Source organism: Colossoma macropomum, unplaced genomic scaffold (assembly GCF_904425465.1).
Source record: "Colossoma macropomum unplaced genomic scaffold, Colossoma_macropomum, whole genome shotgun sequence".
Classification (NCBI taxonomy): Eukaryota; Metazoa; Chordata; class Actinopteri; order Characiformes; family Serrasalmidae; genus Colossoma; species Colossoma macropomum.
The window spans coordinates 46,424,193-46,450,493 of NW_023494792.1; the positions used below are offsets into that span (position 1 = coordinate 46,424,193).

Below are 26,301 nucleotides of genomic sequence, written 5' to 3' on the forward strand. Positions count from 1 at the left end.
AAAAGGATAGTTTGAAACAAACTAGTGTTAACTAAGGACTTAGTAAAGACTTCACACCCAGATTTAAGTATAAACTTGCGCAAATCGGTCCTGATCATCGCCCTGTTTTGTTCCGAACGTGAAGCTAACACTCACAGCTTCACTGCTGTGTCAGCTAGCTAGAAACTGTCATTTAAAACAGCTGCATATTTGGTTATCGCAGGAAATGATTAAATTATAAACAGATAATTGCTACAAGTATTCAGTTTCATTCAGTTCAACCTGTACACATCATTCTCCACTTTGCAGTTCTGAGCGTCCTGAGCGGTCACAGATGATCCCGATGAGTTTCAAGTCATTCACGAGTTTGAACAGATCTAAATTTTGTATAAAATTAGGTAGGCCAATATTTAATCATACCTCACAGGTCTTTTAATACATTGCAAGGTATATAATTAACTAATTAATTTAATAACTAATATAATCACAATATGATAGTTTGTCCATATTGGGCAGCCCTACTCTTTGCCAGTTAGGCCTTCATGCTTGTGGACAGTGAGATGTAAATGACGTAATGGTGTAGTCTGAAGAAAGGTTGGGTATGCCTGAGAAAGAAGGAAGCCTGGACCGTACTTCATCAAGATTCACTCACACACTCCCATTCCTCATGGACTCAGCTTGCCGTAATGGATTGTTAGTGGGGTCTTTTGGAAAGTACTCTGAAAACACTTTCAGGGATGGCTATAAATCTTTGTGCAGCGTCTGGGAAGTGTAATGCAGTAGTTTTTTTTGCGTGAACGCCTGTGAATTTGATTCCTTTTTGTGATAATAATTATGGGTCACAGAGACAGACGTAGGCTGAAGGAAAGACTTGTGATGAGAAATGGGATACGGCTGCCATCCAAGGGTGCGGATTGGATCTAGTGTGACTCATCTACTCTATATCAGCGTATCAGAAATGTGATTACCAGGCTGTTCTTTGGGGAGGCTATGTCTATCATCAGTGGATTGTGCAAATGTCTTTCTTCCTACCTGCATGGTAATGGGTGAACTTCTTTTATTGGGTTCATCTACTTATTCTGTCCGTTAAGATAGTTGATCAGTTTTTATTAGAATTCACCTAATAACGCACGAATATGTAGTGGCTTGTTTGATATTATAATAGACACTTTTGACTGTCTAAAAAATTCTGGGAATCTCCATACCTTGTGCACTAGAGTGGGTTGTACTGAAGCGCTCAGCGACTTTAAACGTGGCACTGTCACAAGATGCCACCTTTGCCACAAGTCGGTTCATGAAATTTCAGCCCTGCTAGATCTGGCCTGGTCAACTGTACTGTGCTGCGATTGTGAAAATAAGTGCCTAGGAGCAACAGCAGCTCAGCCGCGAAGTGGTAGACCGCTCAAACTCACAGAGTGGGGCTGCCAAGTGCTGAATCATGTAGCACGTAAAAAATCGCCTATCCTCTGATGCATCACTCACTATAGAGTTCCAGACTGCCTCTGGACGCAACAACAGCACATGAACTGTGTATCAGGAGCTTCATGAAACGGAGTACGGATGTAAAGCGTACTGCTGCTGGACTCTGGAGCAGTGGAAATGTGTTCTATGCAGTGATAAATCAGGCTTCACTACCTGGATGCCAGGAGAAGCACAGCTTGGTGTGGACCAACTCCAGTAACCTGCACAGAACCCTGACCTCAACCCCACTGAACATGTCGATTGTGAGCCAGACCTTCTTGTCCAAAATCAGTGCTTGACCATACAAATGCTCTTTTGACTAAATGGGCACACATTCCCAAGACACACTGTGAAATCTTCTGGAAAATCTTCACAGAAGATTGGAGCCTGATATAGCTGCAAAGGGAGGGATCAGCTTCATACTAATGCCCATGATTTTAGAATGGGATGTCCAACAAGCTCATATAGATGATGGCCAGGTGTCCACATACTTTTGCCCATATAGTGTACATAGCATAAAGATATGTTTGGTTAGAGTTAGAATAACTTTAAAGCAGACCGTATCAAATTGACCACACTTTGGACAGCCATGGTACACATTTTTCAGACTTTGAGGTTCTGCTCTTCTCCCAAATTTCTGACTACTGAGAACAGAAAATCACACCTGGCGATTCACCGTTGACAACTGGCGGTCGTATCAGTCAATAAAGCCCGGTTTAACTAAGCACAGTGTGATAAATTATTAACCATTTTAAAATATGTGGCCTGTTACTATCAGTTACCAGGATTTTTAGATTCTCAAAATTAGGATTTTGTCAGTCACAAAATTTTCGAATTGGCTGGGGCCTATTATTCATCCATCCACCTGCTGCTTGTTTGTTTCTCTTCAGTAAGGCCTACATAATGTTTAGCATTTTGCATATTTAGGAGACTCGTAATGGCTTTGTTTTGTAATCAGTGCCAGTGAGATTTACTGTTAATAGATAAATAAAAGAAAAATGCTTGTTTTTCTTTTGCAGTCGAACATTTTTAATGAACCTGTTTGGCTTGGCAAGTGTACTGTTATTATAGTAGACCATATACAGTTAATTCATTCTCTCTTTGAGTTGGGATTGTTCCAGTCCATGTACTGGCTTCTATTCCTGGCAGGAGGGCGGCTAATAAGTCTGACCCAATTAATAAGAGAGAAGGGCAGAGCACAGTGAGCTGTTCATATAACACACGCACACACCTACCTATGCTCGGCCTGCCAGCATCACTCGGCATCTCCGTTCTCTCTCTCTGTGGTGACCTTTCCTGAGGGAGTGTCCCTCCACTCTGGCTGCGTCGGGTCAGTGCACAGTACTTTAGCATGGAGTTCCTCCTGTCCTGCAGGCCTGTGGCTACCCGCTGCACTCACTCTAGCCAGTCTAATTAAAGAAGCAGCTCTGCTGATCAATACTCCACATTTTGAGTTGTGGACGCACCTGAGAAGGGGGCTGGTGCAAGAAAGAAGGAAGACGAGTGAAAGAATGCTAAACGAGAAAAAGCATGTGGAGAAATTCACTGCAGGTGGCATTTTTTTTATGATACCAATATTGACTCCAAAATGGGACCAATAGCAAGCTGATCATTTTTCTCTAAAAACTACTAAGCTTTCAAATGAACTAGTATTAATTGATGCACTTCATTTAAGATAAACATCTAAAAGCAGGCCGTCATACTCAAACTGCTCAAACACTCTACTACCCCACAGGAGGAAGTACACAGCTAACGTCACATCGCATAATGCAGGTGTGGCTATTTAAGATAGATTTGTTACAGGATTGGATTTAATTTATTCCTTTTTCCCTCTAATGTCCAAACCAGTACTTTCATTCAGATCGGTGCCATCGTTACTGATGAGTTTTGTCAAACTGTGTTAAAGCCTGCTTAAATGAGCATAGCAGGAGAATAGCTGCCCCTGTTAGATGCTTTGTGCTTTCTGAAACTGTAAATTGCACTTCCTTTTTTTTAATGATTATTACGCATTTCATTTAATGATTATTAAGCATGTCATTATCTTGCTCCTTTTTTCCAGGGGTTTAAAATTTGTGCTTTAATCGGTCCTGAAACGTTGATGAAAAAAATGTTTGTCCGAGTGTGACCCACCCCAGCACACAGCATCACATTTTGAGTCTAAACTCGACTCGATCCTGACATAATTCTGTCAAAAACTGAACTGAACCGAATCACGTTATATTTTGGGCCAAAAAGTGACCCTAGTACAACAGTATTCTCTTCTCAACTGACCCATTCTGGCCCATCACACAAAGTGCAGAGTAAAAAATGGATCAATAAATAAAGTCTTTAGAGCACAGAGAAATAAAATCAAAAGAAAACAGTATCAAATAATGTGCTGTAATAAAATAATCAGCTGTACAAAATTGTTAAAACAAATTTACTCACTAAATAATGCTGATGCTAAGCATTGCAGATGTTTTTATCTGAATAAATTTTCCATACTGAGCTGTTCCCAAACTGCTGCTGATATAATGAGATGTTAGTCTTCACCTGTTTAATCCTAAAACTCTGTGGATCAGGCACAGCAGTGCTGCTGGAGTTTTTAAACACCTCAGTGTCACTGCTGGACTGAGAATAGTCCACCAACCAAAAATATCCAGCCAACAGCGTCCTGTGGGCAGCGTCCTGTGACCACTGATGAAGGACTAGAGGATGACCAACACAAACTGTGCAGCAGCAGATGAGCTGTCGTCTCTGACTTTATATCTACAAGGTGGACTGACAAGGTAGGAGTGTCTAATAGAGTGGACAGTGAGTGGACACAGTGTTCATAAAACTCCAGCAGCACTGCTGTGTCTGATCCACTCAGACCAGCACAACACACACTAACCCACCACCACCACGTCAGTGTCACTACAGTGCTGAGAATTATCCACCACCCAAAGAGTACCTGCTCTGTGATGGTCCATGGGGGTCCTGACCACTGAAGAACAGGGTAAAAGGGGGCTAACAAAGTATGCAGAGAAACAGATGGACTACAGTCTGTAACTGTAGAACTACAAAGTGCACCTATATAGTAAGTGGAGCTGATAAAATGGACAATGAGCGTTGAAACAAGGAGGTGGTCATGACGTTATGCCTGATCGGTGTATATTAAATCACTACACCTTAGTTATTTCATAACAGCTACAAATTAAATGTTAATTGCTGACATCATAATTAATGATAGAAAAAGACATTAAAACAACATACAAATAGAGATAGCAAAGAGATATGAAACAATGATTGAATAAGAAGAAGAAAGGGGTAGAAATAGGCAGGTGTTAGGTAAGATGTTACCACCTGTGTGTATATGATCATACATGTGTGTGTGTGCAGTCACATGGAAAAGTATCTGCACTGTTATATCAAAACTGTTTTTTTTCTTGTACACTAACTGCCCTTTATGTTGTGAACATTTCATGGCAAATGGATCAACAGAATAGCTCCAAATACTTGGAATAATTTCTTGTTACGTTTATGTAACATAAAGGAAAGAATGTTTTTTCCTTCTCCTATAAAACTAGCATTTTAGACATTTTGTTTCCATAGAGACGATATTTACAGAGATTAAATGTCATTATGGGGAAATCTTGCCAGAGCTAACCATGTTTAGGGTTGCGAGTGTTCCTTCTTTTTTCTGATCTGTCAGGCCCAGCCCGAGCTGAAGCATCACCATTGTAGAAATGCTACGGTTTCGGGCCTCAGCTGTGAGCCGCCTGTCGCCGGCCCCCGCGGACCGCCACTGCAGGCCACACACAGCCAAATGTCAAAGCCTGCTGGCATTTAGCGAGGGCAATATGCAGCAAATGAGCTCTCATTAGGGGTTTGTTTATCACATAACGAGGAAGCCTTTGGAGGAGCTAATGAAACGGACCAAGAACCTTTTCCTCCCCTTTCTGTCTCTGGTTACCGATTCATTTGCTTTTCCAGAGGAGAGTTTTTGTTTTGATTTTTATATCGTTTAAAGTTTATTCCAAAGTAAAACACACACGTTCTTGAAATGAGTCAAAACTAATATGCATAGATATATTAACAGATATGTGAAATAATTCTAATAAACATTGGTTAATTGGTTAATACTGTTCAGGCAAATGATGTCCATATGATTACAGTTAACACAGAGCGAAAGATGCTTGTATTAAATACTAAGAAAATTAAAAAAAGTTCTTTGGGGGCAGGAAATTATGCTTTTTAAGCTGAACAGATTTCAGCTTATCTTTATTATTATTTTTTTTATTATATTTTTCCCAGCTGTTTTTACATTGTAGCAATATTTCATGAAAAGTGGTCCAAGTTTACTTGGAGTAAACTCTGATTGCATTAACATTAAAGTTAATAATGCTTTTTCCTTCCCCTTTAAACCATTTCAGAGATCCAAGGTTTTGTTATGATAGCAGTATTACATAACATGTCAGTTGTAGCCGTTTTTGCGGGTCACTTTTAATACCACAGGTTGTGTTGTCGCACAGCAGACACTGACTGCGGAGGCCACACCTGAGCATATGGCCTAGCCATGTTGAGCGGCTTTCTCTTACCCATCACCTCTCGCCACCTAAGAGTCCACAGAACACAGAGGCCACCTGACATGCCATATGCCACCTGCCTCCTAACCTGCCCCGCCTGCCAGGGGCACCGCTCCCTCCCACTTCCAAATCTATTACCCCGGCCTCTCACTTCTCCACCTCCTCCAGCGCAGGGCCAGGGGTCATAACCCTCATCTGCTGCAGTGGGCAGACAGGCACACAGATAGAACTCATTCTGTTCTGTGGGAGGTTTTGGGTCATAGTTGTGTCCTAGAGCTTTTAATGTAGTGACATATCCTGAGTGGAGCTTTCTATAGCTTAGGTAGCCCTCAAGCATGAGGCGAGGATAACGCGTTTATGCGTGGACGAACGAGGGAGCGAGAGAGAGAGAGAAATCAATCTCCCACTTTAGAGTTTTAATGGGTTGATTTAATTGAAGTTTACAGCAGAACGGAGCACGTTGAATAACGACACAAGAGTGGGGGGGGGTGTGTGTGTGTGTGTGTGTGTGTGTGTGTGTGTGTGTGCTTGTTTTTATACATGTTCTGGACAAAAATGTGAAGTGTCACCTACTATGTCAGGACTAGATTTGTAACAGTTTCCCAGGTAGTTACGATGAATGAGTTATAATTCCTTAACCCAGATCAGGAGTCTCAAACTCAGATAACCTTGGGACTAGCCAAAGTGGTCTTCTCCAAGGTGGGCTGGTTGAAAAAAATGTAGGGGGGAAAAGTGTGCCACATTTCCACCACCCCCGCCCCGCCCCCTGAGTATGAATTTTAACTATGCAAAAATTTTAATACTCTTGGTCATATTACATGTTTTGTTGATTTTTTAAGTTAAAGCGGCCCTATGTAAGATTTTGTATTTTTTGGGGGGGTTAAATTTAAAGAAGTAGCATCACTACATCAGGAGAAAACAAACATGCTAAAATATGGTCTCCTTGTGCTGCTGGTAATCGCCCTGCAAAGCCTTAAACAATTAATTGGATTTTGCTAGAATTACACTCACCAATCACTTTATTAGGAACACTATACTAATACTAGTGCCTCCCATTGCTGTCAAAACCGCTTCAGTTCTTCATGGCATTTATTCCACAAAACGTTGGAAACATTCCTTTGAGATTCTGGTCCACGTTGACATGATTACATCCTGCAATCCTGAAAAATTCCAGATTTTTCAGGTGTACTTTCATGTTTTGAATCTCCCATTCTACCATGTCCCAAAGATGTTCTGTCGGATTTGGATCCAGGGGCATTGTCATGCTGGAAGAAGCTATTAAAAAAAAAATTGAAAATTTTGAATTCTGTGGCCGTGAAGGGTTGCACATGCTCAGCAACAGTACTCAAATGGCTGTGGATTTCACACAATGATAGACTGGTAATTAGTGAGCCCAGAGTTTGCCACGAAAGCATTTCCCACATCATTACACCACCTACACCAGCCTGGACTATTGACACAAGGCAGGTTGGGTCCATGGATTTATGCTGTTGGTGCCAGATTCTGTCCCTACCATCTGTGTGCCTAAGCTGAAATCGAGATTCATCAGACCAGGTTAGGTTGTCCAGTTTTGGTGAGCCTGTGCCCACTGCATCATCAGCCAAGAACAGAAAGCTGAGGCTGCAGTGAGCACAGGCTCACCAAAACTGGACAAAATTTTCTGCTGTTGTAGCCCATCCACCTCAAGTTTTTTGTGGATTTTGTGGTTTTTGTGCATTTTATAGATGCTTTTCTGCTCACCACAATTGTACAGAGTGGTTATATGAGTTACCATAGCCTTTCTGTCAGCTTGAACCAGTCTGGCCTTTGTCCGCTGACCACTCTCATCACCAAGGCGTTTCTGTGCGTAGAACTGGAAGTTTTTTCATTGCACCATTGTCAGTAAACTGTAGACACTGTTGTGTGTGAAAATCCCAGGAGATCCGCAGGTTATAGAAATACTGAAACTAGCCTGTCATGCCAAGGGCAAAATCACTGAGATCACATTTTTCCCCTATTCTGAAGGTTAATGGTTAAACATTACCTGAAGCTGCTGGCCTGTATCTGCATGATTATATACACTGCGCTGCTGCCACACAGTTGGATGATTTGGGATTTATATGTTATGGGATTTATATGTTATGGGATTTATATGTTGGTGTGAGGCTGCAGGGATCTCTATTATGTTCTGCTTGAGGCACAAAATGTAGAGTTATGTGCTCTTATTATCAACATCATACATGAGTGCAGGTCTTAATTGAAACAGGCTTTTGTATTACAGTCAGTGTGATAGGACTGTGTTCTGTTGAAGCCTCGCTACGACATACACTTTGGCTGCGCTTCATTAGTAGTGGATATTAATAGCCTGCAGTCCCAGCTATCAGGGTATAGCTTAACTTATCCGGGTCTGAGTGCTCTTTTGGTTATCACAGTGCTTTGTGCTAAATTAAAAAGTGCATCACACAGCACTTAAGTCCACCCAGCCACGATTTTTTTTTCCACAGGGTTTTGTTTACTTGCATAAATATGTATAATTCTTTGGTCCACCTACTATCTTTGATTTTTCAAATCTCAGAAGAGAAAAAGTTCTGCATCCATGCCTTTCAAACCTTTTTTTTGTGTGCCTTTATTCAATAACATCGCTCTTTCTCACAATAGTGCTGAGAAAAGTTGCATTTCATTTCCCGTGCCCATGTCTTACATAAGCACAAATGAATAAATAAAACCAAAAGAAAAGAGAAAGAACAGAGGAAGAGAAAAAAACTACAGCTCTTCACGGTTGTTACATTCATTATGCTGCTAAATTAAAAACCAGCAACTATCAGCTCCTAATGTTTTGTCTTGTTCCACCTCAGGTGGTTCAAACAGCCGAAACTAAATGGATTCCCTGTCTTTGTGAATAACTGGGAGCAGACACACTCTTAATTTGTTGTGCAAGCTCCGAGAGGCTGAGGCACACTGCCTGATTGACTTAGTGCTTAGGGCTCTCAGCTAATGCACCCCACGCCATTTTCTATCAAGTACTTACTCATGTAGTTCTGTCAGTAGATTACAGAGTTGCTTTATTTGAAGAAATTAACTAAAAAAACACTTACGGACAAAATTTAGTTTTAACAAACTGGTGTAAGTTGTTTATCGGCACTGCGAGCAAAGTGGCAACCTTTTGAAGAATGCAGTGGTTGCAGATAAATTCTCAAAGCTTTTCTCTGCTTAAGTAAGATTTCACCCATCTAATTCTAGAGGTCTAGATTATTACTGTCTATTTGCTATATTATTTCATTTTAATTGCATAATTTCATCATTAACTGCATAATTCATTTGCATTATTTGTCATCAGGTTTGGGTCTGACCTTTCTCTGTTTGTTTCAGTGTCAAGAAATTAAAGGGTTTGTATTTCCTCAAGAGTATACACAAAATAATAACTTGATGAATAACTTGATGAATGCTTTGTTGTCAGAACAAAACGTTCTATCTCCAAAAAATAATTTTACAGGAGAAGGAAAAACGTTCTTAACTAATACAATGTAAACATTGATATTATTCTAAGTCATTTAGACCATTTTTTGGTCGTTATAGTTTGTCTTTAACCAACAATTAAATATTTAATGCATCTAAACATTAGGTTGAATGCAGTATATTCAAAACAACAAAACAACAAAAATCTCTGAGAGTTGGCACAGTAGGTAATGTGTAAATAAAAGCAGACCGCAATGATTAACAAATCCTTTTTGACCGTATACATTTATTCTAAATTTAATGCTTGCAACATGTTCCTAAAAAGTTAAGACAGGGACATTTTCGGGACATTTACCTATTCTTTTAAGAGCGTTTAGTAACCTTTTGAGAACTGAGGACAACAGTTGTTGTAATTGTGAAAGGGTTTTTTTCTCTTATTCTTGCTTGACATAACACTTCAGCTGCTCAACAGTCAAGGGTCTCCATTGCTCTTCAAAATGCGCCACATTCTCAATGTGAGATATTATTCTAATGTGACACAAGCAGAGTGCGGCTTGGCATTATCTTGCTGAAACAAGCAGGAACATCCCTGAGAAAGATGTCAAGGTTTTGTTCTGACAGTTGGTAGCCTATGTTGTTTCAAAATGCGTATGTACCCCTCAGCATTAATGGTGTCTTCACAGATGTGCAAGTTACCCATGCAGTTGGCACATTACTAAAGAAGCCTTGAAGAACCATCTTTATAAGAGTGTATGGCTTCCACTTCGCACGGGAGACTCAACAAGGGTTTTCCCAAGACCATGTGGTTATATTCATTACACAGGCATGTCAGTTTTTTGTTGTCAAAGGGGTTAAAAGTCACAAGCATTTAATATTGGATTTTGGCCTTGCCCTTGACCCAGAGATTTCTCTGGCTTCTCTGAATCTTTTAATAACATTATGGACTGTGATAGTGAAATCTCTAACAAATCTGACAAAATGTTCTAACTGCTAAACTGCTTTGTTGCTCATAAATAACTGAGCTTTTTGTGAATGTTCCTTTTATAACCAGTCATGATGGCTCCACCTGTTACATATTCACCTGTTTCCTGTGGAGGGTTTAATCTAGACCTAAACCTAACCCTAACCTTAATTTCAACCAAAACCCAACCTTAATCCTAACACTGTTGATAATCAACACCAGATTCACCAGACAACTTTCTTAAAATTTGAGCAACTGTATAGACTTACATAAAAAAAGGTTCTTCAAGGGTTCTTAAGTAAAGAAAATGGTTCTGTATAGAACCATGAACACTCAAAGAACGGGTTCTATACAGAAACATTTTCCTTACTAAAAAACCTTTGAAGAACCATCTTTTTTTAAATGTGATGAGGCACTTTAAAAAGAAACTTTGATCAATAACTTTTTCAAATTCGCCTCATATCTCTTCTGCTTACGAACTCAAATGTTATATAAATTGAAAGTTAGTCCATATTTTCTCTGTGCATTCGAGTGAACTACAAGTAGGAAACAGTTAAACAAAATGTGGCAAGATTCCATGACAACATGGAGGACCTTCTGGGCTTTAATGCAGTGATGTTTTGAAGTCTTTTGTTAAGGAAATTAAAAGTCGTTTTTGTTTACTTAAATTAGCACAGTTGTTTATTGCCAGCCTTTTTCACGTCAGCTACTTATCATGTGCTATTTTGCGGATAAATATACAGCTTACTGGTTTTTATCTGCACTTCTGATATTTTGTTGTGATTACAAATTGGCTATACACACAAATAAGAACCAAGAAATTTGAAGTCTCAACATTTTAAGCTGCTAATTAAACTGTTAATTGCCATCATTACATGTTTACTGATTTGGGGAGGAATTTAACATCCTACTGAACATAAAGACATCAGTTTTGGATAAGTAGAAAAATGACAGTCTCCTTGCTGTTTCCTTTGAAGCTATAGCACAGCTTTAATTAAATGTCTGTCAGATGCTGCCAACAGTCTAAATGTCAGCTGCCTTGATTAAGTGACCGTTTAACCACTCCAAACAGTAATTGACAGTGGTCTGTTTATGCTTGAAAAAGGTCATTTAAAGTTTTAAAAATTCAGCCATGGTTTGATTATCACTTTTTCCATTTCCTCTTCCATTAAAATGATTCCGTTTAATGAGAGCAAAGGTTATGTTAGCTGATTTAAACAACTTCAAATTTAATGAACCACAAACAAAGAGTATCGTTTACATACTTCTTTTGAGGGAATAGTATCTTCACAGATTGATGGTGGTGGTCATATTTCTCTTGTCCCTGGATGGTGGTTGCTGAGTTATAGTGTTGACTCTATTAGGGGAGTTGAAAGATTAGATGAGTTGGACCCCTCCTGATGAATAGAAAGCCCATCCCATTCATCAGGAAACTTGCAATTTTGTCCAAACTTGGGCTGTGAGTGGAGGCTCGTTTAAGGTGCTCCTAATGATTGATTATCCTTTAGCCGCACTTGTTCCAGAGTGAGCTGCAGCCCTCCCCCCTGTAAATGGCCTTTAATACAGTTTGTTGATGGAGTGTTGCTGTTGTAGCAGAATTACACTCAATGAAAGCGAGGAGGGAGGAATGCTTTATACCAAAAAAAGAGAAAGCCCTACAGAGGGGGCATGGAAGTAATTACAGAGCCGATCTCCACGTACCCCAAAGCTTAGGCTAAAGCCGGCGTGTCTTCATTTCACCAAAGCCTTTATTAACAAAGCTGTTTATAAAGTGGCCCTGCGATCAATCACCCTTCTCTGCTTCTTTCGCCGCATGGGCGTTTAAAACACGAGGATCAAGCACTGGGAATGTGAATGGCTGTGGCTGTGCAGTTTGATGGAGTGACTGCACCGCTGTTCTTGAGCCACTGATCGATTCCTGCAGTTTCAGGGGGGCTTGGCGAGAAGATGAGGGGACCAGAAGTCGTCCACTGTCATAATCCTTGATGTTATGCGCTCTGTGACAAAGCTCAGAAGCTGCAGTAATCACTCTCTGTGTTCTGCCAAACCATCGTCTACCCACATGAAACTTGCCAGTAGCAGTCATTAGCGAGTTGTCATTGGCGGCAGTAGTTTATCAGTCCAAGAGCGTCTTTCTGTTCGCCAGCCACACGAAAATGGGCACTTAATTGAGCTGCTCGTCTGTCGTTATCTGTGCGGCTGGAAATCCACTGTGGTCGGCACCAATCACGCCAGCTCCTTTTTTCAGTTAAGAGCGCGGAATTCAATCAAGTCCGTAGATAAGACGCAAACAAAAGAGAGCAATATAAACACATTTCACGGTGGCAACAGACAAGGTGATTTTGAAGGGAATCTCACTCAAGTAGTGGTCATTATCCTTGAAGTTTTTCCACGGATTATTTCTATGCAGCTTGTGCAGAAAAATACAGCCCAGACAAACCAGTGCTTTGGGATCCACTGCATTTAAACTGTGGAAAGCTTTCACAGCGCTAATAGTGTGATAATCACCCCTTTTTGCTTCTTCAGTGCTTTGTGGTAATTGTAGTTGGTGTTCAGTTTAACAGCATGACTTGATTAAGTGCTGTCCTATCTTATTGTATTCACACTGGTACACGGCATATGCAGGAGCAGCGTGAGAGATATCATGGGAATGCAGTCATCTGCTGTCTATTCATTTAGATAGACCACACCGAGAGCTTCTTTTTACTGAATCGGGGGAAAATAAAGCAGGAAGCCCCAAGAGGCCATGAATTACCGTGATTTTATCACAGTAAACCCTTAAAATTTTACTTCTGCCTGTTTTGGAGGTCCCACAGAGCGGTTTTTGGGCTACACATTTTTTTTTTTCTTCAAGAACATTGATTGAATATATTTTGATGCAAATGTGTTTCATTTATAAAACCAGAAACAAACAGAATTTTAATCTTTGTATGTGATCAAGCTAGTCGTCATTCTTAACAGTGTTTTTATTGTGTTTAAAGGTTTTTTTTTTCTTGTGGTAAATTTTTTATGCAGTAAAATGCAGTTGTGCTATCTATTTTGTCTTGGCACAGCTGTCTTTGTGGAGAAGTGTGAATTGTCTCACAGCAGGGGGTTCTCACCCCTCACCTTTCACCCCTGTTTGCTCACTAGCAGCTCAACACAGAGTCACAACATTTCACACACAGAGAGCCAACAGTGTGTTAGTTAATCTGATAACTGTTATGGGAAAAAATAGTTTGTCTTAAGATTAATTGCAAAAATCGGTCAGTTTTCATTCCACTAGGGGACCTGCAAAAAGAGGTTAAAATGTGCTGTTAAGTACAAAGCGACAAGTCAATGGGCAACAAAATACAAGAAGCACTGAAACGCTAATTTTCAACACATAATTAAATGCATCACTAATAATAGCAATAAACTATACACCTCTGAAGTAGTGTGTCATTCTGGAGTCATGCACGTATTAGAAATAAGCTCTCACTGGATCCTCTGAATTATGATGTTAAGGAGTTGAAATGTGAGCAGAAATATGTTAATAGCAAGATGATATGTTGTTAAAAGCGAGCTGCTGCTCCTGCACGTTGAAATGATGATGTATTAAAGTAAGTCAAGTATTAAACTTTGGCACCATTATACAATAACACCAGCTACTCCAAAAGTACTCTAGTACTGCCAGAGCAACTTCACAAATACACTTGACAGACATAACTTGTTGTTTTGTCTGGGGTGTTTTTTTTCCAGTCGTATGGTTCAGTTCCGCTCTCAGCAGTGTTATCTTGCGTATAGCAAAAGTGACATTCAGAGGAAAAGCATGCGTAGAACAAAGTGCATCAGGTTTGGAACCTTTTTGGTTTAACACTGAATGAAATGGTGGCAATTTTCAAAAATCTTATTTACTTTTGTCCTATAGAAACCTTGTACCCAGAGTTTCTAATATGGGCCTAAAGACTACTTTGGTGCTCTGTTATTCTGCTAAGCGATGTAGTCAACAGTACGCTGAGATTGTCGTGTAACATATAATTGTCAAAGATTATTCCATGAAAAGCACAATGTTTTTTATTAATTTGATGCATTCATAAGAATTCAGTCGATGCATGGTATGTTCATATTTGGAGTATTTTACAACATGACTCAGTTTATGTGGCTCAGTCAATCAGATTTAAGAAACAGAACTGTCAGTTTCATAAGGAACATTTGGAAGCTGTAAAGTGTTGCTCAAGATTTTGCAGCTGGTCAATGTCTATATTTATTTTAAAAGAAATTTGTCAATGTCTGTCTATATTTTAAAAGGGTGCTGATATATATGTCTGTAAGAAGACCAAGATGGATCCAAAAGCAATGCTGGCAGGTTATTAATGATTAACTTCAGTAATAGGGTTACTGTACCACATTAGCTGCTGTAAGCTTGTTACTGGTCTGCATTCTAAAAGATGTTCCTAAAATGCATATCAAATGAACTGTCCCTGATCTATTAGTCATGCTGCTGAGTTATGTAGATCATTAGATGACATAATCGTCTTCATACAATTATTTGACTTGGCTCATTGCATGTAATTAACGTCTTAATCTTCTTATTAGATGTAAACTGGGCTATGATGACCATCTTGATTAGTTGATCTGATTTGGCTATCACGTGGATAGTCTCATTATATGTGTAGTTGATGAGTTTCTTGTGTACAGGCATAATGATGTGTAATGGATGTCTCTGAAAGTTGTAATTAGGAAATCACAAGGTAAATATTGATAGCAGAAGTATGTACCTTCTTAATGGCCTTAATGTACCATGTTCTAGTGCATCAGAGCAAATCGTGCACGCTTCTGATTCTTTATAGATTGATTTCTATGAAAAATTCTATGAAAAATATATAGAAATAATAGTGGAAATCTGCAGCTACAGAAGGAGCTCTTAGTGTTTCTAATCTAAAAAAATAAAGTGCCTGTTGGTATTTAGAGAAAACAGATTAATATAGTTTGTGTGAAGAATTCCTTTGGAATTTTTCTTTTCTTTTTTTTTTTTTAAGGCACTGAGAGTTCTAGCCAGAGCTGCAGTATAAGCTGTTCTTAATACTTACAGGTGACCCAGGCATAGATAAGCTAATTGACTTTAATCCAAATGAGGCTGCTAATCATGTGCATAATGAACAAATATGTAAGTAACTCAGCAGACCTATAGCCATGAGTGTATTAGACTTTAAATAAGCCTGTAATGTGTAATCAACGAAACGCTCTGGGCAGACTCCTCTCTGTTGCTGAAAGGGAGCCAAAAAGGGGTTTTATTTTCCAGCTTTGACAGTGTTTAATACTCAGACAAGGCAAGAGACGTAATTATGTGTTTGTGTGTGTGTGTGTGTGTGTGTGTGTGTGTATATATATATATATATATATATATATATATATATATATGTATATGCATATATACACACACACACACACACACACACACACATATATATATATATATATATACACACACACATACATGTGTATGTGTGTATTACTAATTTTCCAAAAAAAGCAGAAAACGTGCAAATGTCTTAGACACCTGAGAAAAATAGATTTAAAAACTGGACAGTTATCATTTCTTTGCTCAGAAAAACACTAATATTAGGATAATTGCGCATAATAGTAATACAGTAAGTGTTGATTTTATTTAAGTAAGTGTTTTCATTTAACCATATTCAATTCTCTGCTCACAGCGTAGCTGGTTTGGCTAATTAGTCTTTCAGTAAGTTAAATCAGATGTGCTGATGATGGATTTTGTCAAATTTCTGCAAGATTTTTCTAGATCTCCAAAGGTCAGTCTTAGACGTTGGTTACATTTTTTCATCATCGTCATGCTTTACATGCTCTATGTAATCCCAGACACATTCAATGATGTTGAGGCCTGGACTCTGGGGTGGTCGGTCCAGTGTTCTGAGAACACTGGCAGCTTGTATGTTTGAATTGCCAGTGTTCTTTTTTGTTTATTTCTTTTTCTCAGTAAGGGCTTCTTGTCAGCTACTCGTCCTTTCAGATTCGTAGCATTGAATTATCTTCTCCCAGTAGAAGAGTGAACAGAAACACCTGTGGACAAATGAATAACAGCTTTTTTTTAAATACCATTTAAAACTACTGGTTGCATCTTACATTGCTTGAACATTTCGTAATGAATGGACCAGTAGAAGTGATCCAGAATTACTTGGAATAAAATTTTTTAAATAAATTATGTTTAAGAATGTTTTCTTTTTTCTTTTGTTTTCTTTTTTTGTATTTTCTATAAACATAACAGTAATAATATATATATATATTTTTTTTTCTTTTTTAGAGCACCTCCTTCCCTTTTCAGAAAGCTGCAGTTCAGGTTTTAAACAATTTCCACTGCTCTACTCAATAAGAACAGAACCACTATTGTACAGAACAGTTGGGGGCAGGTGGTGTGGGCTGAATGCTTCTGTCAGCTTTCTCAAAGAGAAAAAGAAAAACCCATTTGAATATAGAAGAGTATAAGATAGCCTACATTAGTTAGCCCACATTATTTCTGTCTAATGCTGGGGAGTTTAGAGTTTGTGTTCACATTTATTACTGTAGTTTTCTAATTGGCCCTATGTCAGTATTAGCTTTGTGAAGAATTCACAGTTATTACTTTTTCTGTGTTATTTTCTTTTTTTAATGTTATTGCTGATGTTATTTATGTTACTGCCTGTAATTTGGATTATTTAACTGCAAATCAGACATTTATCAGGCTGTTAAAGAGTTACGCTTACATTTGCACGCACTTCTAGCAGACGTCAGTTTGATGCCAAAGATGAAACTGCTACTGTTGGTAAAATTTGCAGGCACTTCGTTTTACGATCAGATTTGAACACGCGCAACTTAAATGAAGGCCAACGCGTCTCTTGTTTAAGTGAAATTATTTTACCCTTCCTGAGGCACGGTTTCTTTAATTGAACTATATCATCATAATTTTTATTCGTGATCTTATTGTTTTTATAAAACTTTATTTTTCTGTCTTGTTATAAATGAAAGAAAGAAAGTACGATGAAAAAATAAGGGAAAAATATACAAAACTAAACAGTGAGAAAACTCATGAGTTCATATTCTTTTGTTACAGTTAGTATCTTCATTTGTTGGGAATACAGGGTTAAGGTGGTGAAAACAGTGTTACTGTTAATTATGGGCTGCGTAATTGTTTGTTAGATCTGTTTGGGATAGTTCAGGTTATAACCCATTGCTCTCCCTTGTGTATAGACTGTTTATCCCAATATTTTACTTAAAAATATCTGAGCATCATACATCTGCAAATCTTCCTTTATTTCAAAGGACAATTCTGGATAATTTCTGTATAGTCTAGTAATTGAAAAAGACTCAGATTCAGAGTGGTTAGATATGAAATGGTTCACTGTAGAGTAACTTAACTCTGACTTTGTTACAGTGCTGCAGATAGGAACCAGAGGTAACAATGTCTACAACACAAATGTAGCTGTTATCATTTACTATACATATCCACCAGTGAATCTACAAGTGTCTTCTGAGTTTTTATATTAATGCTGATAATGTTAAAATGGAGGTGAAGCTGAATACAATTTACTGCTAAAGTAGATATTTTTCCTTAAATCTCTGTACATGTACCTCTCTGCCATGAATGAATTAAAAAAAAAATGTTTCAGGACAAAAACTTTATCTCAAAACATCATAAAACAAAAAAAAAGACATCAGGCGGCATATTCGTCACCCTTTTATGTAACAGGTTTCTGTGAGGGAGCTTTCATAGGCATTAAATGTTTCAGACATCTGTAACCTATCACCAACACTACATAGAAATTAGTATTTGAGATAAGAATTTCTAATGTACTTATTAGTAATTAATAGTACAGTTGATTAGTTAACAGGGATGTCAGGTATTAGAACCAATGAGACCATGTTTTACTTCTCTGAAATTGGTTATATTAGACCGTATCGGATTCTGTTCCCTGGGCAATTTTACCCCATTGTTTTTCATTTATATAGGCGATGTGAAAGGATGTTATCCATAACTTTTGGCATTGAAGCATGTTTTCAGAAGTTCATACAAGTTGCCGTGATATGTATGGTGTCCTGATCTGCTGGAGTCTTGACTTCCTGGAGTTTCAACATCTCTTCCAAAGCATTACATTTGATTGTAGACTCTATACCCTCCACCCCTATATACGACCTTATACATATCCCCTTTAAAGGCTAGAATTTAAACAACCTTCCATATCTCACAGGATTGTCCTTGTGTTCGTAATGCAGCACATACGCACTGATGGCAATCCTGCTGGGAAGTTTTTCACTCTTGTTTTTTATTTACCGACTTGTTTACTGGCACCTGCATTTGTTTTAGAAATAGCTGAATGGAATGAAAAGCTGTTCAGATATCCTAATGAACATTTCTGTAATACAAACATTAATAATGTTATCTCACTTTGTGTTCTTTTTTTTTTATCTCATTGTTTTCCCTGTGGGAGCCGACGTGTTTGAGCGAACATTTGAGTGTGAACGCTGATAAAAATGATCGAGCCGTGCTGCCTGGCTGAATACAGATTAGAGAAATGCAGTCAGAATTCTAACAGCTGCTGCATTCTCACCTGTCATATCCACAGTGAACAGAGCCAGTGCAGCTGTTCTGAGCCAATTCTAAACATATTTTTTGTTTGCTTGTTTTGTTTTGCTCTTTTGCAGCATCCATTCTATGTCTTGTGTTGTTTCTGCCTCAGATATGGGAAGAAAGTAGTAATCTTAAGTGTCGTTTCACAGTTGACCCATCCATGTCTCTACTTCTTCCTTGGATACGGTTGCTAACTCTCAGACACTGGACCATTGTGTGAAAGCCTTTTATAGAAAACTGTGTTTTCTGTGTCTATACATAATCATTTTTCTTCTGTATTTTTTTTTCTTTCATGGTTATCATAACAGTTGCATAAATATTTACAGTGAAATCTGTTGTTCAAAATAAATAACTTCATATCCTGGAAACTTATTTATTGCACAGCAGAGCGCTACGGTATGCTTCCTCCAGTGACACTCATTACGATATACAGAGAATATGGCATAACTGTGTCCTTGACTGATTTTTATTTGTTTATTTAATGTTTAAGCTTTGGCTCTTCGAATTTGCTCTCCACATTTGTTTTCCTCCCTTTTCCTCCTGCATTTACTGCCAGTTACATTTACATAGTTTTGACTTTGTTCTTTTTAAGGAGCTTTGGCTCTTTTAGTTTAACACCTATACGCCAAAAATCACCAGAACAACCAAAATAGCCATTTTACAGCCTTTAAAATGGCTCTTCAGGTCTTAAAGAGTCACTGTAATATGCATGCTCCTGTTATACTCTACATTTGACAGAGAATACTGCACGTCTTAAAGCTTCTTTAAGCTCTCACTTCTAATTCTGTATTTACAGCCATTTACATAGTTTTTTTTTAAGGATTGCCTCTTTGATTTTGTGATACCTAAAATGCAATCATGTCTAAATATTGCTCCTTCTTTTTAAGTCCTGGTGATCATAACAGAAGAATAATCATTTACATTTACATAAAATTGTTCTTCAGATCTTGAAAAATCATTGTAATATGCCTGCTCCATTGGCTCTCATTACATTAGACAGAGATTGTTACACTCTAACTGGGTCTCTGATACTTTGTGCAAAAACTGCTTTGTGCTTCTTTATGATTTTGACTTTGTGCTTTTCTTTTAAGTTTTGGTATTTTGAATTTGTAGCTGATCATCAAAAATGCAATCATATTTCTTTGTTTCTCTTTCCTTTTTCCCTCCTGGTTATCATAACAGAATAATAGATGTTTACAGCCACAAATCTGCTGTGTGCAGTAAGTGACCATTCAAATCTTGAAAAGTTATTTATTGCAGACCAGAGCTTTGTAAGACGCTTGCTGCTTTGACATTATATTTGACAGAGAATACTGCACACTAACTGGGTCTCTGACACTTTATAGATTAAAAAGGGACTTTAGATGCATATCTGCTTCTCTCTTCTCTTCCCTTCTGTATTTGCAACTAAAAGGAATTCTGTTGATTTTCACAATTTCTGCATATCATGAAAAAACATTTTCTTTACTTTTTGACATAAATAAATATGATATATGTAAACACTGTCAGTTTCAAAGTAAACTATTTACTTCCCACTCCATACAGCCCATATATGAACACTAAGGTGCAAAAACAGGCTATTTGAACTGTTTTTGTGGTGTCACAGAAAATAACCCATTTATATACATCCACCTATTCAGCCTACAGCAATTTGGCCCCGCCCATTAACATCAAAGTCATATGGTGTGCTTCAGCCTAGATTGCTTGTTAAATGAGGCACAATACAGGGCAGTTGATCAGATGTCTTTTACATATGTCAGTCTTAAAGGTACATTAACAAAAATAGCCTGTTTTTCTAAGGGATAATGAAAGGTTGGGAAATGGTTGTGTAAAAATGAATTATGACTGACGTAAAACCCCAGAAACATTGTAAGTGGTCCTCAAGGAAATACTTGAAATACAAGAAAATGTTTGATATGGTAAACCATGGATTCGGAGATTGATGTGAAATGCTTAACTCTGGAAAGCTTACAGAATCAAAATTGTTAACAGTGGTGCTGATAGGAACCAGACATCTGAAGCCTCTAAAAGCTACATCACTGGAAGCTGTTACATGAAATGGTTACTAATATGTTGCCTGATATTTGAGACATTGTTTAACCATAGTTCAGAGATAAGCTTTTGACCAAAAACCTGTTTTTAAAATCCATTCATGACTGAGAGGTACATGGAATGGTGCTATAAAGCAAAATAGTCCCCAAAGAATGTATTTTTTCAGATTCATCACTATTTTACCATTATCAACAATGCATATTAAAACTCAGAACATACCTGTAGTTTCACTGATCTTTTTGGATGGTACATGAAATGGTTATATTGGTGTTTTAGACGTTGCAACACCTGTTTCCTATCATCACTAATGTATTTACAGCCACAAATCTGCTGTGTGTGCAACAATTGACTATTCACAAGCTAATTATTGCAGACCAATGCCTTCTCATATGCTTTCTCCATTGACACTCATTATATTTGACAGTGAATAGTGGCCTCACTGAGTGCGTGACACTTTGTGCGAAAACTATTTCATACTCTTTTTTTGTAGTCCTGGCCTGGTCCTTTTTTTTCCCTCCATGCTTCGGCACTTTGAATTCGCTACCTACCTGAAAACCAAAAATGCAATCATATCTATTTCTCCCTCTTCTTTTTTCTGTCATCTTCTCTTTATCTCTTCTCTCAGGCTCTCTCTCTTTCTGGCTCTCCCTCTCTCTGATGGAGTGTTAAGCAGAGTCATTCCCCTTCATCACGGCAGGCAGGATAGGTGAATTAGGCTGGGAGATTGAGGCTGCGCCTCCTCTCTAAGCTCCTCTAATGCAGTCATTGACTGGAGGGTTTGCTGGGCCTGGAGCTGGGCCGGCGCCGGCTTGAGTGAATTAGACTTGGCTCTCTATACCTAAGAGAAATGGGCTTCTCCTCGCGGGGTCCTGACCGCACGGGCGCCATAGGGACACACGCAGACCGCTTGACAGGCAGCTCACACTCCTCAGCGCAACGTGAAGATTGAGAAGGCAAAGACGCGCTGATTGAAAGTTAAAATAATTTAGAGGTGCATGGCGGCGCTCGCCAGTGGCACAGCTTGACCCCGCTGAAATAAAAAATAAACAGCTCTGTGAAGCACGGCTGTCCCGCCGTTCACTCGCCTGCTCCTCTCTGCTCACTTCCCAGCAGAGTGAAGCCAGACACAAGGTTGCCCCTAGCAACACTGTATTCCTCAGTATGATTTTGGGTGAGATGTGTCTGTGTGTATGTGTTAGGGCTGCAACTTCAATAATGGACTGTTATTCGATTAATCGACTAATGAATCTACTTTTTTCGTTTCATGCAGTCAGTCGTTCAGTTCCTTCTGTGCAACAAGAGATATCTTCTTTTATAGTGCAGCAATAGAAGCCATGTAGCCCCCTACACTTCTTGTAGTTAATTCCAATCTGTCAGAATGACTGCGAATGCTCATCTGTAGCATCATAGTCATTTACCACAGATGTATGGTAATTGACCTTTTAAACAGTAAAGAACAGAAAAAAACATTGACTCAAAATCAGGGCAGGAACACATTTTCCTAGTTTGACCTCTCAAGCCATCTGTAGTAGTGCAGGCTGAAGCCCAGCCGCTCATGTGTAGTATGTTGCTCCAGTGGAATCTGAGACTGTACCCCCGTCCCTCAAAAATGACTTTTAAAGCAGTACAGTCATACGCAGACGTTTGAACACCACTGGTCACATTGCATGTTTTGTTGATATTCTGAGTGACAATAAGTTAACACACTTAATTATGGCATTTTTCTGCAAATTTTAGTGCACAATACCTGTTTTTTGCAGCGATTAACATGCAGCCACTGTTGCTCTCACTGAACATCAGTGATGAAAATTGAGAACTGCTTTCACTCGATCGCTATATTTGACCTGTGTGACAGCCCCAGTCACAGCATCTGCTGTTTCCCTAGTATTGTGTGTGTATTTTGAGTCTATGGGTTTTCTGTTTTTTTTTACTAAATACAGGGAAAGATGTCAGCATTACTGCACAGAATAAACAGTTGTAGGCCACACATGCAACATTAAAGGGGAATTCCAATAATTTTTCAGAACACCTGCAAAATTCAGTCATTATGATGTAAACAAGAGCACAACAAAACATTTGATGTGACATTCACCATTCCAGAGATGCTACGAATATGCTGCATCATGCCTGAGACACTGTTTTACAATAGTTTTGGAAACATTTTTTAAATCCATTTATGGTAGAGGGGTAAATGCAGGGTGTTGTAAGGCAAAATAGTCCCCAAAGAAAATTTCAGATTTACCACTATCAACTATAAAAACTCAGAAGATGTGTGCATGTAGGTTCACTGGTCATTTTGGAAGGTAAATAAAACAATAAACCCCTTGTTCCTTTTAAGCACTATTGTAAAAAAATCTGATTTGGTACATTTCTCTACTATGTAACATTTCTCATCAGAACGCACTGAATGACTTACATCTCCTAATTGAATTATACAGAAAATTCTGTGAAATCAGAAAAAACTGGAGATTTTCACATAGTGGGCATAGTGGACTTTGTCGACTGGTAGACCAGCGTGTTACACTTTTCTAACCAGTTCCTGTGTTCTTCCTCTGTCCATGACAGGGCCTGATGATCCTTCTGCAGAACCTACCCACCATGCACTGGGGCAACGAGGAGGTGAGCGTGCTCCTGGCTGAAGCCTACCGACTGAAGTTCGCCTTTGCAGACGCTCCCAATCACTACAAGAGATGAGGCTGGCTGAGGGACCCCCACAGCACTGCTACTGAAATGAGCCCCCACCGGCCCACCCCAAAGGCTCCTGATTGCTACCCCTTCATTATGTAGAGTGTGTTTGTGGGATTGATTCCATGGACAGCTCTCTCGCCTACCGTTCCTCCAATTCTCTCTGTTCTTACTAACGTGAGCACTCCAGACGTCAACTGTCACCTGTCCATCAAAAGAAAAGACTTCTCCTAAACCTCCTAATAGACCCAATCACTTTTTCCCCCTTCTATGCTATTGAAATCCTGTTCCTAAAAAGGTAAGCCACCTAATAGATTTCCAGGCTAAGGAGGTGTTTTGTGTAGGCTGATACAATTTTAGCAGTTCATTAGAAAACGCTGAGCTCTCCAGCCTGGCTTTAGAAGGAAATACTGACACTGTGTGTATGAGTGTGAGGATAGTGAGAGGCGTCTCTAATGGCACAAATCTTCTATACCAAGCGAAAAAAGCTTGAATGTGCACTTCTGCACTCAGTGGTCTCCATTGCAGAAGCGCCGTTACGGTTGCTGGTCAGGAGTGCACTGCATTAAAGGCAATAATTAGGCATTACTCAGACAGGAAGACAGAATATAGACGCTCATCCATACAGCCACAGAAGCTGTGCAAGAATACTCCCTGCAAGTAGAATCAAAGAACACTTTATTTAAACCTAGGTCTACCTCAGGAGCCAGACTGCTGAACTGGCGGTGAGATGGAATGCGTTACTAGGGTGAATATATCTGCCTCCGTGTTAGAACAATAGCCATGATGTTCATTTCCCTGAACACTTTACTGTTTATTTTTTCTTTTTTTTAATAGATTAAACAAGATTTGCCTTAATTTGGCTACTCCAGTAGGCCTTTTTTTACTTCCAGCTTGCCAGCTATGAAGCAGGTAACTACATTTCCGGTCTAAGCATAACAAATATCACAGTCAACAAGGCTGTATGGGAAGTACAGCAAATTGGGTTGCAATTCTGGCTAAAAAATTCAAAGCTGTAATGGCTTCTAGTGATACCTTAACAAGCCAGCATACTTATCACACAATTAACTGAGGAGAAAAGATTGTGTAGAAGACAAGTCCCCTTTAACCATGTAGAGTTACATAGATGTTTTGTTAACTTGACATCAAAGTTGACAAAAGCAGCCTTAATGACATTAGACAACGACTGTTGTAGTAAACCTAAATGAATTTTTATGTAAGTTTGTCAGTTGTCATAATGAGTTTATGTAGGTGTCATGAAGCCTTATGAACATGACCTACAGCAAAGTGTTACCAACAATCTCCTGGCGTTTTATGGCCAAGGCCGAATATATTCGAATAATAATGTATGTTTTCAAATGCACTCCTCTGTGCTACCAGCTAAGCATCCTGCTTTAAGGCATTTAGTTAGGGCTGCCCTCAGTTCCAAACAAAATGAGCCCTATCAGTCTGGAATACTGGCTGTTCTATCACTTTCCAATCAAGTACACGTGACATTCACAGTGAATCCAGGCAGTTTGAAGACTAGAGGATCCTAATTTTAAAGTAAATTGATATGTTTACATTTGCACCCATCACTTGTTGAAGTTGTAATGCAGTCATCACTCATGTCTGACCACAACTGGTAAGTTAAACTTCAGTTTGTTTATTGATATTACCATGTAGGACTTTTTATATTTTGAAAATAGTAATAAAATAAAATAATAAAATATAATAAAATAATTTAATTGATGCTACAGTGATGAACCACAATCTATTTTAATAAACTTTCCAAATTGCCTGAATTCACACTGACTGTAACGTGTGCTCAGGAATCAGGAATTGAATAAGTCCAGTTTACGGTGTTTTTGTTAGGAGTTTTGGCTCTGAGGGATACAACAAAAGGATGTTTGTTTTTTTTCAGCCGGAAATGTTGTTACCTGCATTTTTAGAAACCGATGGAAGTGTCAACCCTGAAACATGAAAGAGGCCTGTTCTGCTAGGGAACAGAGAGCCAACGGCTGTTGGAGATGGCTGGAGCATACAATAATAGCTGCTCCAACAAATTAGCCTTTTCAGTTAACGGACTGTCATTTTGAGCTCCTGTTTGGCGTAAAGATCCATACTCGTCGCATGATGCTGTCATTAGTAAGTGTGTTTAGGGCAGTCCGCTCTCGACAAAGCAGATCTTTGCAGTATTCAAACTTTTTGCTCTGCTTCTGATCATGTTTGTCAGGCTTTTAAATTTCTGTGCCAGTTCAAAAAAAAAAAAAGTAAATAATTGACGATATCTGTGAATAGAAAAACTGCACTCAAACTATTTTCCTCTGTTTTGTATTAAACGTATTCCTTAAATCAGCTTTTTTAAATCCTGCTTTTTTTCCTTTTTATATACTGTTTACATGAGCCTATTAAGTTGTGCCTAACTTCAGATGTAGAGGTTACCATCCGAAATATTTATTTTTCTTTAATGATAATGATAATTTAAAATTAATTTTGAAGAGCAGAACATTTTCAGCTGGAACATTCGCTCACAGAGCAGTTTTCTTTCTGTGAGTGCTGCACCTCGGCTCTGCTCTTCAGCAGAGAGCTCGCAGCTTGAAGAAGACTCGTGCTAA

At 38.7% G+C, this 26,301-nt stretch overlaps 1 protein-coding gene across 2 annotated transcripts in view; it reads left to right on the top strand.

Annotated features, from left to right (window-relative positions):
* Positions 1-25,956, top strand: part of tbc1d22a (TBC1 domain family, member 22a) — a 193,042-nt gene extending 167,086 nt beyond the window's left edge. For both annotated transcript variants that reach the window (XM_036577364.1, XM_036577363.1), the window contains exon 13: positions 23,585-25,956. In XM_036577364.1, the coding sequence (XP_036433257.1) occupies positions 23,585-23,713 (129 nt within the window). In that variant the 3' untranslated portion in view covers positions 23,714-25,956. The remainder of the gene's footprint in view (positions 1-23,584) is intronic.
* The last annotated feature ends 345 nt before the right edge of the window (positions 25,957-26,301 follow it).